At 42.3% G+C, this 15,384-nt stretch overlaps 1 protein-coding gene across 1 annotated transcript; it reads right to left on the reverse strand.

Annotated features, from left to right (window-relative positions):
- Positions 1-616: 616 nt before the first annotated feature.
- gas1a (growth arrest-specific 1a) lies at positions 617-2,838 on the reverse strand. The gene has a single exon (XM_030105420.1). The coding sequence runs from the start codon at positions 2,248-2,250 to the stop codon at positions 1,474-1,476; it is 777 nt and encodes a 258-aa protein (XP_029961280.1). The 5' UTR covers positions 2,251-2,838; the 3' UTR covers positions 617-1,473.
- Between the last annotated feature and the right edge of the window lie 12,546 nt (positions 2,839-15,384).

Genomic DNA, 15,384 nt, shown 5'->3' on the forward strand with positions numbered 1-15,384 from the left:
CTAAATCAAGACATAGCAGGTCATTAGGCTATCAGTCAACAGGGGAAGCCGGACGGCACTGAAACGAGCGTGTCGCCCGAGCGCTGCGGCCAGAAACATGCACGTTAAAGTTTCTGTGCCGGGAGTTCAGACGAAGCACAAAGAGGCTGTTAAAATTGTGCAATCACAACTCACATACCTAACTTTAAACATGTTGGTTTAAAAATGCAATTACACTTTTCCTTTCACATTATGCCATTAAATTTTACTTCAACCTGAATATAACTCCTTATTTGACTTTTGGACCTTCTTACACTTTTACCCACCGAGTGAACTTGAAAACAAGTCCGTGCTCACATTTCTCAGAGTTATGTAAAACTGAGCAACTTGTAAAAGTGTCTTAAGATTTTTTTTTTTTTTTAAAGAAAAGATTAATTTCTTTGGTCTTCTATACCGGACTTCTACTTGTGCTGACTTTGTACTACTATAGCCACTGATCATGCAGTTTGTACCTTTCTTACATCAAAACTGAAGTTTTCTTAGAGCTGAATTCACAAAACAGTGAAATCCAGGTTACCAGGCTCCACACTATCAAGACAGCAACATGCCCCAAATCAATAAACAACACAGCCAGGAGTGACATCTTCAAGTTTCCTTTATGCCTTCTATAAAGGTATGTTATTAAGGCAATCATACAGTGGATTTAGACATTTCTTTCTCTAGGCTATACACAGTGAATAAATCATCTCATAGCCTAAAACATAAAGGATTCTCTGAAAAAAAAATTCTATATAGACTATACACATATATACAATGAATGTACATTATCTTCAGTCAAAGCAACTTCCCTTTAAAGCTGGAATTCTCAGTCTTTATTCACATGATGACTATTTGGATGTAACTAGATGGCACGTAATAAATTACTGTTTCACTTTAAAAGTCCTAATATATGTACAAGTTCATGGATTCCAACATTAAATACTTGTAAATCAGGGTGCCTGGTGCCGGATGGCAACAGCCTGTCATAGAAAAATAGTTCATAGCTTAAAAAAAAAGGATTGGCAGTGCACAGCATATATGTGATTATACTAATGAAGCTGCGTTGTAACCAAAACAAGTCCACTGTGTTTGTGTCCTGATGGGTTTCCTATCACAGTCTGCAACAGGGAGAGGAAGACGATCCGATTTAGCTTATCACAGAAGCAAAGTATCTGCAGAGCCCTGAAGTGCTGTGGTTTGATAAGAGAGAACAAGTCCTGGTGTTCAAGACACTTCAGATGTCTTTCTGGTCTTGTTTGCATAGAAGTTTTCATCATCTGACACCTTTCTGGGCCTGAAAAAAAGCGTTTCACAGAAGGCCCGTGCGCGCCAGAGCAGCCCCCCCTTTAATCTTTGAGGGTCGAACTCCACACAATGGTGGAAGGTCAATGAGTGACAAAAGTTTGGATTGCCTTTTATTCGGACAATAGCCGGGCCAGTTTATGAACCCAGGGATTAAAAGAAGGGTAACAGAGCCAAAATGGATGCCAGCAGGGTCAAAGCGCAGCGGGCTGCGGGGAGCGAGGCTCCGTTATCCGGCTCCGCCGGGTCGTCCGGCTCCAAGAAGTCATCGTCGTACTCTTCGTCGGAGCCGCTGGCCTCGTACCTGTCCGGGTAGTCGAAGCACAGCTCCTTCATGCTGCTCTTCACGAACTCGCAGATGGCCCGCTCCGTGCCGTCGCACATGCAAGTGTCCAGCTGCTGACCCTTCGGGATTTTACGCATGTTGGCGATCACGTTCCTGCAGGCGTTCGTGCACACCGCCCCGTTAAAAAGTTTCCCGCAGTGGTTGAGATAGTCGTGCATGGCGGAGCTGCACTGCGGGTCCCTCTGGCACTGGTGCCGCGCCTCCGTGCACCCGGTGCTGGTAGTCCTGGGCAGGCAGGGCTCGATGGCCCGCTTGGTGCGCGTGCAGATCGAGTCTTGGCCACAGCTGCAGTCCTCCAGCGCCGGGCCGCTCTTGGTCAGGTTGAGCTGCACGAGCGACGAGATGCAGTGGCTGGGACACTCCTTCCTGTCCCCGTTCAGCACGGGGCCGCACGCACGGATGTAGTGGTCGTACGCGTAATTGCAGGCGGACTCGGCCTGGCAGTTCATGATGGCTTGCCAGCAGATGAGCCGCCGGCCGTGGGACGGGGAAGCCAGGGAGAAGCAGGCAAGACACAGGAGCACGCAGCCGAGGGGCCAGGCGGGTCTGCAGACGCTCCGGAGCGGTGCGCCACAGCTTGCCATTGTTATGGCGGCGAATCTCACAGCAGTGTCATGGAGAAAGTTGTGCGCCGCTACCAGGGAGAGTGTGTGTCTTTTATTCCGAGGCAGATGGTGTGCGATAGGCCCGTGTGTGGGCGTTCAACAGGCTGGCACAGCGCTGTGTAATCCCGGCTCCATAAACCCGTCAGCGCTGATCCATTTGAGCCGGATTCCCGAGCGAAACCTCCGTTATCCGTACATGATGGGGATGAAAAAAATAAAACCGAAAAGTGGAAGAGAAAAAAAAAACAGAAAAAAGCAAGGCACGGCAGGAGGAAAGAAAAAAAAAGTTCTCCACTAAAGTTTTGGAGAGTTTGTGCAGCGGCTCAATCCATTGCAGGGATCCTCAGTTCTTCAAACAAATGCCTCCGCTTGAGCGCGTCCCCGCTGCGTCCTCGCTCCGAGCGGGTCTCCTGCAGCACGCCGAGCCGAGCCGGACCGGACGCACCATTCAGCAGCCCCCGTGCGCACAGGAGTGCAAACAAACAGCGCATGGGAGGACGGAGAAGCATAAAAACAACAACAACCCTCGTCGGTCGCGAAGTGGTCCTCCACTCTCTCCCCCTTGGAGCGTTTGTCCCGGTGCCTCTCGGCCCCCCTCTCCATACATTAGAGGAGTGCCGCTCATTGGTTGGCCACTTGTTGAGGGTTTCTACGTAGGGATGGGCGGGAGTTTGGGGTGGGAGGAAGATGGTCTTGAGAAATAGTAAAGTGAGGAGGGGATGGATGCTCCAGAGAGAATTGCTGGACAGATCATTGCTGTGATGTGGAGATGATTGGGAAAACCTGTTTCTGCCCTCTAAAGGCATAATGAACACCCAGTAACTACGTGGCAGTTCCGTTTTATAGGCAATGCAAGTTAATTTGTTTATTTAGACACAGTAGCTGGTTTATTTACAACTAATTACAATCCAGTGAGTTAATTTCCATCCCGGCATGCAGAATGACAGGTACGAGCAGACTGAGCTGTGTGCATTCAATCAGATTAGTTTATTAAAAAAGCCTCTTTTTTAAAAAATCTCATCTCATTTCTTCATGTTATGTTCATCATTTGTGAGGAATCTGATCTATATAAAACAATCTGGCTTTATTCACATTCTTATCATCCTGAAGCAGGAATCTGCAGCTGTTACGACCAAAAGTCTAACACTTGCCTCCCTCACACCAAATAAACTTTTGGCTCGAGCCGCAAAAGATGTGTAACAGTGAAAATCAGTGTGTCCAAGCTAAACTCTTTATGTCCCCAGAAAAAAAAGAAGCTAGTTGGAGTAGATGAGATACATTTTAGTAAAGAAAATAGTGGAACCTTTCATTTATGGTCACATTAATCATCTCAAACTGTACAATTCCTTTTGAGAAATAATGATAAAAATTGTTATTACAGCAGGTCAGAATCACTGCAGAAGAGTTAAGCCCCTCTTCTAAATAGAAAAATACAGATTATTCAATACTTCTTATATCCACTGCAAAAAAAAAATACCCCAAAAAACTATTCAATTACAACTGTAATGAGACACATCAATATAAAGATCATTCCAGCATGAAGTTGTTCAATTTGAAGACTTAATGAATGTCTTTAGTGGAGTTTACATGGCGAAGCAGCTAAATATTGCATCCATGAAAAAGATGAAAACACATCTTTCCACCAACACTGATTCCAAAGTCTGTATGAAATATAAAAACTTTAAAAAGTAATTTTTTTGATGCCCTGAAAGTTTATATGTCCTCAAATTTCTTATGTTCCAAAAACCTTGTTTCATTGAAATGTTACATCACACATAAGCAACAAGATATTGAACAATACTGGAGGAAGATTTTTAAAACAAAGGCTTGACTCAACTCCATAATTCTTTTGTAGTGACATGAATCTTCTTTAACAGATAAAGTGTTCTTTGATCTTTGTTTTTATTCTGATAATTCTGTCTTTCCAACCATACCTATCATACAGTATATCTTGTTTTCCTTCTTTTTCAGGAAATTAACAGCCAGAAAGTGAGATGAGAGAGTGGAGCTGTTATCTCGGTGCACCCCATGCAGGCTATCACTGGATTACACTAACCGCAGCTTATTCATATTCTAATTTCCTGTAGTTAACAGATAATGACACTGTGACTGCTCTGCTGTACAATAATAGATTGAACTTCACAACTTCACGCCTGCAGCGCTAACGATCTGCGCAGCACCATCACCGACTTAATCATCCACAGCTTGTTAACTCTTCCTCTGCAGAGCAGTTGAGTGCAAATTAATTGAGGTATAATAAGCCACTCAATGAATATCATTCAGTATAATCACTCATTACAACTCGCTCCCCTTGTAATGCTGCACTAGATCATGTGCTGTCAAATGGTGAGCTGGTGAATTAGCACACCGCCGCTTTCATTTGCTACAGAATCAATCACACAAATAAATGTTGAAGGCAAATGGATGATTGATTTGCACATTGGTCATTGTCTCATGTTTGATTTTTCAGTTATTAAAAGTAAACTTATTTTGGTTTGTACCTTTAGATCAATTGCTGTGTTTCAACAACCTAATGGATGGATGGATGGATGGATGAGGAACCGTCTGGTTTCCACTGTCACAGAGCTCTCATCATTATTCAATGATTCTGCAAATGAAAGTGAAGAGTTTGTCTGCATTGAGAGATGGAGACAAAAACCTGAAGTTTCCTGTTAATGCTAGGTAATTATGTAATCCTGCTAATAAACACAGGGTAATGCAAGTTTCCCGTGACCATAATTCAAAAATAACCCCAGTGAAACTGAAGAAAGCTAAAATAGCCATTTCACTTTACTAGTAATGAAAGTAAAATTGTCTTCTGGTTGTGGTTGCTGGTTGTGAGTCATTTTGGTTTCTATTCATGTGTTTAAAAGTTGTCTTTAACATTGTTAAATTACTGAACAGCTACAGGAAACAAAGAGGGAAAAGGGGGGCTTTAAACAGAAGGTATAACTGTTAGGATTCTGAAGGTTTTCTGGAATTGGAGGTTTGGTTTCAATACTGTGATGACACACAAACCAAAGCAGTTTATGGTCAATTGCATTCTGTCACCCACAGATTTCTGTTTTATTGGTTCTTCGGGAACAGTTTTTTTCTGCCCTCCAAAAGCATGAACACTAAAGTCTGGGGAGGATTTTTTTTTTAAATGCTTAACTAATGTGCAAAGTACATCATGCACATGAGCCAGCCATCACATATCAGATCAATGTTGTCATACATGATGCTATGAATGACCAACAGACTAATACTTAAAGATCACAGAACTTCAGAAATGAAAACAAATCACAGTTTATCTTGAATCACACCAACGCATGAATTGTTCCATATTTTTTCACTTTGATTTAATTGGAGGAGAAAGTTAAATATTAAGCTAAAATATTAAAGGTCTCATAATTTCATTTTTAAGTGTATGTTTGAAACATACACTTAGTTTTAGTGGTTATTGCTTTTTAAGCAACACTTAATAGTCGTAAATTAAAAAAAATGTCATTTTAAAAATCCTTCTAAAGTTTCTTCTTCACTAATCAGGGGGATGAAACACACTTACTAGACCACATAAGACACATTAAGATGATTTTAATAATACTGCTCTCAATTGTTACAACCCTTCAGGTTATAATTATGAATAATATGGAATTTACAGTTATTGGATGTAACCAGTCATCTAGTTAATTATTGTCTTAATTTCCTTTACAGTTAAAAGCAAAAGACAAATACATTTCTCTAATATTTCAAGATATATACTGTATATGTAAAATACAACATAAGAAGCAAAAAGTGTAGTGAATGTGTAATATTCATAACACTTCTAATTTCTAATTCTTAGCCTTTAAAGTCCGTTACCTTAGCAGTGTGAACATCTTCATCAAAATGACACGTGTGTGTGTGTGTGTGTGTGTGTGTGTGTGTGTGTGTGTGTGTGTGTGTGTGTGTGTGTGTGTGTGTGTGTGCGTGCGTGCGTGTGCGTGTGTGTAAAATGATAGCCCACATGTTGACACATGAGCGAGAGGAGGCAGTTTAGCTGTGGAGGCTTGATGTGGATGAGGGAGTCAGGGAGAGAGAGCAGCGAGGGCACAAAGGCTGTTTGTGTTTCAAACAGCATTCTGATCTCAGGAATGTACCTTTAGGCCACAGCCGTGAGCTTCCCACTGCAAACAATGCACTCAATGTCAGTTACGGCTGGCTAGCGCAGACGCTGCTGGCGCTGCTCCAAGGTCCCAACTCGTCGAAAATGATGGATACGGGGAACTCAATACCTCAGGAGTCCCTCTTCTGCTTTCCCCACGGCACAAAGAATGGAAACACTGTGCGTTCCCACAAAAGATCTCCAAACACGGACGTCTTCATTGTTTCAAGTGCTTTTGGCACCACTGTAATATGAAACAGAGGCAGTGCCGTTCAAGCGAGGTATTCATTCATTCATTATTTCACAGTCTTTGTGTAAATAAAGCAGGAGTTTTCACTTTCAGGGACCTTTAAAAATGAATAAAGTTACATTTTGGGGAGAGAATAAGGAGGGTTTTTTTTATTAAAAAAAAAAAGGAAAGAATGAAGATTGAATCATCCAACATTTTTGTCACTGACAACAGCTGCTCGCTGGAGCCAGATGTGCTGTGTATGGAGTCGAGCATGGTACTTTGAGGGATAAATTACAGCCAAACTCTTGCTGTAACAATCCAGTTAAAGGGAAAAATAAATGATGTGAAAAGTTTTTAACTCAGAACGCTCACGGCACAACAAGCACAGGCCAGCAATGCTTCCTGTCAAGAATCACAGCAGGTCCTTAATGTTCTGAAATGGAGGAAGCTTCTCTCGTACAGCACTACAATATGTAAAATAGTGATACTCGGGGGTTTTTCAATCTTTGAGGGGCATGGCAGCAGGAAATACCTGGGTTGGGGAATGATCAAGGTATGCATCCATCCATCCATCCATCCGTCCAGACTGGTCACAGGTTGCGCTGTCCAGAGGCCTGTGCTGTGTTGAGTGGATCGCTGTAGCGGCTGAGCGAGCCCACTGCCTGCAAAAGGAAATATCTGAATACAGGAAATGAGTTGGCAGGAACTATCCATTCAAATTGCTTCCTCTCTGGGATTTTAGAGAAGCGATAATGGCGAGTGATAAGTTTTTTGGAGCGGAACCAAACAAGATTAAGGATTCATTTCCTTCCTCGTGTCGAACTATTAATTTGCCTCGGTTTCGTCCATCCTCTTCCGGGGGGATTTCTCTTGATTCTGTTCAGTTTAGAACGGCAAAGCGTTTAAATCATACTTGGCAGATAATGACAGAAAGCCATAAATAAACCTATTTTCTATTTTCACCATGTCTGGAAGGCTTTGGCTGATGAAGATGTCATCTGTGAGAAAGGCTTAGCTGATACATCAGCTTTAAAGAACAAAATAATAACACTGTCTCATTACCCAACAAAGAATAAAAGCGCAATAACACAGTTTTCGAACAAAAGCCAAGCCGATTGGGCAACACTAATCCGTGAGATAAGTCGAGTTGAGAATTCAAACTTCCTTCGCTGCTGTGATTTAGGATGCCTGTAAATCTCAGGTTGGTCCCATCCTCAAAGTCCTGCCAAACGGGCAAAGTATTAAATGAAGTTTTATGGTGGAAAGGGGGAAGGTGCTTCTTCTTAATTAATATGATTAAATTCATTCATCAAGTCAAGCAGACATATCCCAGACTCTGCACTGGAATTTAGGATGAATTCTGCACATTTACAGCAAAAGTTTTCACAAAGGATTGGCCCTTGCACCACAGTGTTTTTTGTTTCTAATTGGTCAATTTATTATTTTTAAACAAGTTTTTACATATATTTTAGCTTCAAATTCAGTTCTTAACATGTTTAAAAACTCTCATTTTATCTTTGATTGTTATCAGTTTTTCAGTTATCAGTTTTTTTCCTTTTTCCTCTTAATTATAATAATCACTTTCAAATAGATTTTTTTAAATGTTTTTTTTTCACTCTTGCATTTACGGTTTTACTCTATTGTTTTGTAATATCATCACATTCAATAAATGTGACCTGTGAAGAGTACTGAACCTCTCAACAACTAAACTGAATTAAAAGTAAATCATAAATTAAGTTTGGTTGATTGATTAATCTAAGATTCAGAGCAAGCAGCCACTGAGAAGTCGGTATTGACAATCACAGATGGCAGCAGAGGAGTTTCATTCAGCTTCATGATTTGATCCATCGGAATAAGCCAAACCTAATTACCCGGAGCGTGACTGCAGAGCTGATCCTCGACCGTCTCCGGGATGAAGCACGTAATCACATTTAGATCTGCTATCACAGCCAGGTATCTTCTACAGTATTTACCCTGAAAGACCTCTACGAATCACCACACAGCCTCCACACACTGCAACACACTGGCAGCTGTTACAACACATGCTGCTCAGCTATTGGCTCGCGCCAGCAGCTGTTTATACAGGCCTGAAGGCCTTTCATATCACTGCAGACAAACACCAGCACATATGGGCCAACCAATAAAGCCCTAACCTCCGACACAGACATATGACCTTAATCTCCCAAACATGAAGTGCAGCGGGAAAGAATTTAACAATATAAAAACACAACAAAGCAAACGTACACTGGAGCGCCTCGACCGCAAGTGTTAAACATTCCTGATCGGCTGTTTACGATGAAAGGCTCAGCTCGGTTTGAGAGTGACACAGACATGTGATGGCTCATGCTTTTGATCTGTACAACAGCGTGTTTTATTAATGCAAACCATGAACATTGGAAAGTTTCTTCTTATCAAGACTGCATGTGGGTTGCAATTAATGACTTTTATTTTATGTTTTTTGGAGAGCTAGGGGGTAGTAGTAAGAAATTCCAAGCACAAATTAAGTGGGTAAAATCACTGTTCTGTTCTTGTTGTGTATTCAGGACATTTTGCAATGTAAGTCTATGATTTGGTCATCTTTTTCTTAAATTTCGATGTTCATCCTCTGTTACTTTTTGACTGTTAGCAGTCTATTTTCAGTCTGCACGCAGACCACAGAATTTTTATTGCATTTTTGGTAGCGTTTCTCCCAAAATATCTGTCCGCAGCGAAAAATTACAGTAAGGAAAATATTTAGTGTAGTTTCCACTGATAAAACGCTACAATAGGTTGACTTATAGTGGAGAATTTTGTTGATTAGAGGAGCATGTGTGATGTGAAGGTAACTGCACAACAGTGCATAACAACCACATCGTGCACTCTGCAAGTTAATAAGTGCAAAAAAAGACACTGTAGTTTGTTGGGCTTTGCATTGTGTGCTGCTGTGAAATCATTAACGTGGCAAATCTAAGGGCTTCTTATTTGAGAATTGATATTTAATGTATTCAAAAATGTAAAGCGTGCGTCGCAAATGCTCAGCTCTACTTGGAACATCACTGTTAACCATGACGTAGCATTCATTTAACATACCACGGTGCAGCATTTATGATAACCGCTGTTTGACTACAACAAAACGTAAACAGCTGAGTACCATCTCCCCATCTCACCATCTCCAAACAGCTTCCAAACTTGAGTCCTACAGCCCCTTAAAGTTTTCTTGGCAGTTCTCCAAACCTTGTGCACCAATTTAAGAGATCAGACCCAGAAAAAGCCCAGCAAGACCAAGACAAATGGCCCCCCCGCCAGATCACCCTCTACCCAACCTCTGCCATCACAGTCCGCTATAGAGACGTCAAGTAGAGCGGGAGGGAATGTGAAACTCCAGCATGTTCCCCATTTGGCACGTTCCTGAGGCTCCAGCACAGTTATGAGGCCACTTCATAGGAGTGTAAACTGTGTATTTAAAAAGCCGTCATTGTGGGACTAACATTGGCCCTGGTGTAGGTTGTTAGAATAACTGAATGACACAATGGTTTCTTTTCTAAATAAACAGATGTGGGCAGGCTGTTAAAACTTTTTCTTCCCCCTCTTCCTCTTCGTCTCCTCCTTGCCTCCTTCATCCCATCTGCAGCTAGCTTCACACACATTTACAAACTCAGGCTCGCTTGCGCTCTCTCTCTCTCTCTCTCCTTCTCTCTCCCTCTCTCTCTCTCCATATGTCTAAGAAAGGCAAAGGGCCGGCTTCCTCCTGCAGCTGTTGGCCACAGACGGGCCTCTACTCCAGCCTCCGCGGTGAAGTGATACCGGTCGTCTGCTTGCGCTGATTAATTGCGTGTCATTCTTAACTCCTTCAAGACCGCTGCCCCTCTGCAGCCCCTCAGAGCACCCCCACCCCCACCCCAACCCCCACCCTCCTCTCCTCCCACGCTGCACATGGAGGAAATGAACTCACCACAATCCTGCTGGCATTGGACTGCGATCAAATCTAATTCTCCGTGAAAGATTACTGTGGTATTTCAAAAGGACTGAGGCCGCTGCACATCATAATAATAATTCATAAGATCTGTGGATAGCTAATGGAAAGCAGCTTACCTTGTGATAAGAGCCCGACGGACAAGTTAAAGAGCACACACACACACACACACACACACACACACACACACACACACACACACACACACACACACACACACACACACACACACACACACACACACACAGTACACAGCTTTGTTTGAGTTCCTCATAAAGTCTTTTAATATGTGGCGTTTCTCTAACTTCATTTGGTATTTTGAAAACAAATATCAACTTGAATTGCATTCCTGAATTGGTCATGTTGAATGGTTTGGAAAAGTCTGCAGTAGTAACTTTACAACTTCATGCTATATCATTAAACCCGATTCGATCTGAGCCCAATTTATGTTGCTGCTTATCGTAAACTGGGTCTCAGAGTATCTCTAAACGGTGGCTATATAACCTTCACACATTCAGTTGAGCTGAAAAGTGTTGTGCTTTCTGAGACGCTTCAGATTCAAACCTGACGACTACAGGGGAAGAGGAAAGGGCGAATGGAAATTTAGCTGTAAAGGAAAAACACCATTATCTTAAAAACTACTGAATAGATTCTGACGATAGCATTTGGGGGAAACATAAGTTGGAGAAGAGTTTTTACATTTGAACCTCTATTTGCCATTGTTCCCATGAAGACGTGCCGGAGTGCATTCTCAGCTGTTTCTGCTGTGCTGATAAGGCCGCTCGGCTGCCTGGTGACCAAATAAAAAGCATATGTCTGACAGAGCATCAGAGATGCATCAATCCTCTGTGAACTCTTGACTCTGGGGGATTATTGTGGAAAACAACAACGTGACCAATTCATATATTGAGTATTTCTTGCCCTGATGTCTTTCACAAAATGCCATTTTTAAATGGAAAGTCTTGAAGGTTGTGTATGTACTAACAACTGATGCATCAGTCCAATGATGAAAGGAAGTCATCATAATTTCTCCCTATGGGAATTAGAAGTAACGAGTCATGAAAAAAGCATCCCTCTGACCTCCAGGACCTTCCTGCAGAATATAATACTTTCTGCACTTGTGTGTGTTTTACAGTAAGTTTTCCAGAGTATGATTGTGCATTTTTTTTGTGCTGTTGAAAGACTTGAGTTTAGTATAAACAGAGCAACAAGAAGACCTTCCCAAATATGTTGCGGTTGGCAAACAGCTGTTTTAATATGAATATAAATGATCCAACTTACATGTGTGTCATGGTCTGGGATTTCCACACAAGTGATCAATAGCCACTGTGCTCTCAGCAGAGCTCTAAAATACCACAAGTTCAAACCTATCACAGTAAGTCCGACTGACTTTTACTGGAAATTGTTTTCCTCTGAGGAATCACTCACGGCCCGTCCAGCATTTTTTCCTCCGAGTCGGAATCCAAACTTGCAAATGTTAAACAGAAAAACACCTCAGCGCTGATGTTTAGTCACAACACACCCCATCAGAGCCTCCTTTCAGCCGATAACGGCCAGGCATTAACTCTAAAGCGGCCCCAGATGGCTTCAGACAGATTCATCACAACTAACACTGCAGGTCAGGCGCAGGTAATCCATCAGGGCGGCTGTGCTAATTCAGCGCTGGCAGGTAGGAGCAAACCGAGTCGCACCTTCTACCGCGCCGGGTTCAGGCTCAGGTTGGATCTCCTCTCACACACTCTGTGGTTTCTTCTGAAAGGGGAACCCTGCATAAAGGTTTGTGTTTCACAAAGCCCAAAAGGTCTGAATTTAAGTGTGCGCAGTCATCAAAGGAGCGTGCGCGTACACAAAGGCGCGCGCACAGGATGACTAGATGTTTCTCATTATTCCTTCACAGCATCCATTTACTCCCTGGAGGGAAACCTCTTGCTCCATTACCGTGTTGTATGATGTGGTATTTGACTGAAATCACAGGAGCGGCTGACAAAAGTAAACCAGTCGGCGGCCTCGTTACTCAGCACTCCGGGCAACTCCTAACATGGCAGTGGAGGGAGACGCGAGCCGAGGGCCGCCCCACGCCGCTGCACCGTGGTTGCTCGCAGCAACTGCTAACAAACAAACCACACATCCCACAGTAATTATTAGAAAGAATCAGGCAGCGGCCCGGAGAAGGCCTTTGCAGGATCTTTACATTGGTGGGAAATAAAACCTCAAGAAAAGCCTATTAAACCTTCCACCAGGAAGCATTTGTTTTGGATGAAGGCCTATTGTGTATAGAACAAGAGAGTGATGCACTATTCCCGCTTTTATTGATATATTGTAGGAATTGCAGTACAATTTAATACATAGTATTAAAGAAAAAAACATTGTTAAAATAAACCCAACATGTGGCTCATTATGTATTTTCTGCAAAACATCTGGAGGCCAAAAGAAAAGACTTCATCTCCCATGTTGGGTTACTTTAAGATTCTCATTAGAACCGTTGCTACGGAGCTTTATGTTTGTTTATTCTATGCTGCAAAAACAAGTATTAACCCACAGCTAGTTTATTGTGGATCTGGAGAGAGAGGAAGCTCCACTATTAGAATGAATTATTGCTTCGTCATCAAAGTATTGCAGCAATTGAGCTATAATCTTCATTTCCCATGTTTCCAAGAAAACTGATTGCAATTCCAGCTGGGATTACTGCTTATCCAACACAAAAATATGTTGTTTTTGACGTATGCTGTAGATTCACACGACAACTGCAGAAAGGATACATCGACTCATCTATACAGCCGAACAGGTCAATTCCCAGTTTGTCAGGTTCACAACAATCATATGACCAGAACTGTTTAAGAGCCTGAAAATTTGTAGTTGAGTATAGTTGCTATGTTGTATTAAGTTACTAAACAGTGATGTTACTTCACTAGTAAAAGAAATGTTTTGGCCCTTCAATAGACTAGGCTACTTGTTTTGGTCTATGTAACTGATATCAGCTGGGATTGACTGCAGCTTCCTGGTATCCTGACTGAATATGGACGGATGGATTATCATACAAAATTAATTACTTACATAAGATGTTTGCAGATAAGATCAGATAAGATAAGTCTTTAGGAATCAAACAGTCCCACTGCAGCCTCGGTGGAGGTATGTGCTGCCTGATTGCCTCTGAGTTATTTCTGCTAAAAAATACAATTATTTGGCCTTAATGAGAGCCAGGGTTGTTCAATTAAAATCAATACCTTTTATGGAAAAATAAACTGAACCTCTGCCCATGTCTGCAGGCAGCAAGTCTTAAAATTACAACAGCTAACTCTTAAAATGACTATTCAGCCCTACTAAAAGTAAATCAAACACCACATAAAAGCTAAATTGGGAGTAATGAAGTTCAGTGGAATGGGTTTAGCTTTCCTCAATAAGCTGGAGACAGTGAAGACTTGTCCTGGGACGGCGTGGGAATAAAACAAAGTTTTAGACATCAATATACAGTGATGCTCAGGGTTAAGAGTAGACTGAGTCAGCTGCTTTTAAGACACTGAAGTTTCTGTCTTTGGCTTCTGTTGGTGCACTAACATTTTAACGTTAATTAACTTTTTTTTTTTTTTTTACCCAGGTGTGCTCCCTGTTCGTCTTTCTGTTAAAGGGCAGGTGTGTCAAATTGTGGTGGCCAAAGGTTTACGGTCTTGAGTGCAGCCATTTGCCTGTGGCCGCCCTCAGCGCGGACAGGAATGTGGGTGCAGATGTGCAGCAGTTGTCCAGGATGCCTTTTTATGACCGCTGAGTGCCGTCACCTTTCAAAATCTAACCAGAAACCTTATTTCACAGACTCCTGGGACAGCAGAGACGGATGCACGGCAGCAGACTCGGACTCCAAGAGAATATGTGCGCTCTATTACATACCATATCCATCACCACGAGGGACGCTCGGGCGAAAAGAGACATTGGACATAATCATGGTCATTTCCTGGACCCAGCTGTGTACCCGGGCTGTCTGCATGTATGGAGTCTGACAGTCTGGGCCCGGCACAGACCGCTCAAACACACAGGCAACACACTCATCCATCCAGCACACAGCACACCCCTGATTCATCTCTGCGACAGCAGCCAAACAATCTGCTCCTTCTTCTGGCCTTTCTCGTCCAGACATACTTTCTGTCACAATCTGTCCGCCTCGAATGAAGATAAAGGAGAGCACCAAGGCCCGATTTATCAGTCAACATTGAACTATCTGAATGTCCCCTGCACAGATGGCTGGATAATGTCAACTTGAAGACCTTTCTCTCCTCCCCTGCAAATTTCTTTTATCTCTCCCCCACAGACGTATTCCTGAGAACCCTCAAGAGCCCCAATGATAAGGCCGGAGTTTCAAAAGCAGGGACTCAGGGATTAAAATAGAGAGAAGTGGGTCTCTGTGTATCATGTTAACACAGCAATAACACCAAACACCCGGCAGAACAGGGCAACAGAAGCTGTGATGAAAACTATTAAACTGTGTTGATAACTTCCTTTAAGTAAATATATGTCTGAGGTGATCGCTCAGGTCAAGGATCCAAGTCGCTCTGAAGCTAAGTTGTTCAAAAAAGAAAAAATAACAATAATAATAACTGGAGGCGTCATTAATTGAAATTGTTCCAAAAGTAAAATCATATAAAAGTTTGATTTGCAAAGCGCCTTTCTTGGAAAAGGTTTTTTACAATCAGCCCATATTAAAGTTCCAACTACGCAACATTTTTAAGTGAAAATACAAAACTTTTGTTGCATTTTGGGTTTTCATTTACACAACAAATACACTAAGAGCAACTGAAAATGTAACTTTATAAA

Source organism: Salarias fasciatus, chromosome 12 (genome assembly GCF_902148845.1).
Source record: "Salarias fasciatus chromosome 12, fSalaFa1.1, whole genome shotgun sequence".
Taxonomy (NCBI): Eukaryota; Metazoa; Chordata; class Actinopteri; order Blenniiformes; family Blenniidae; genus Salarias; species Salarias fasciatus.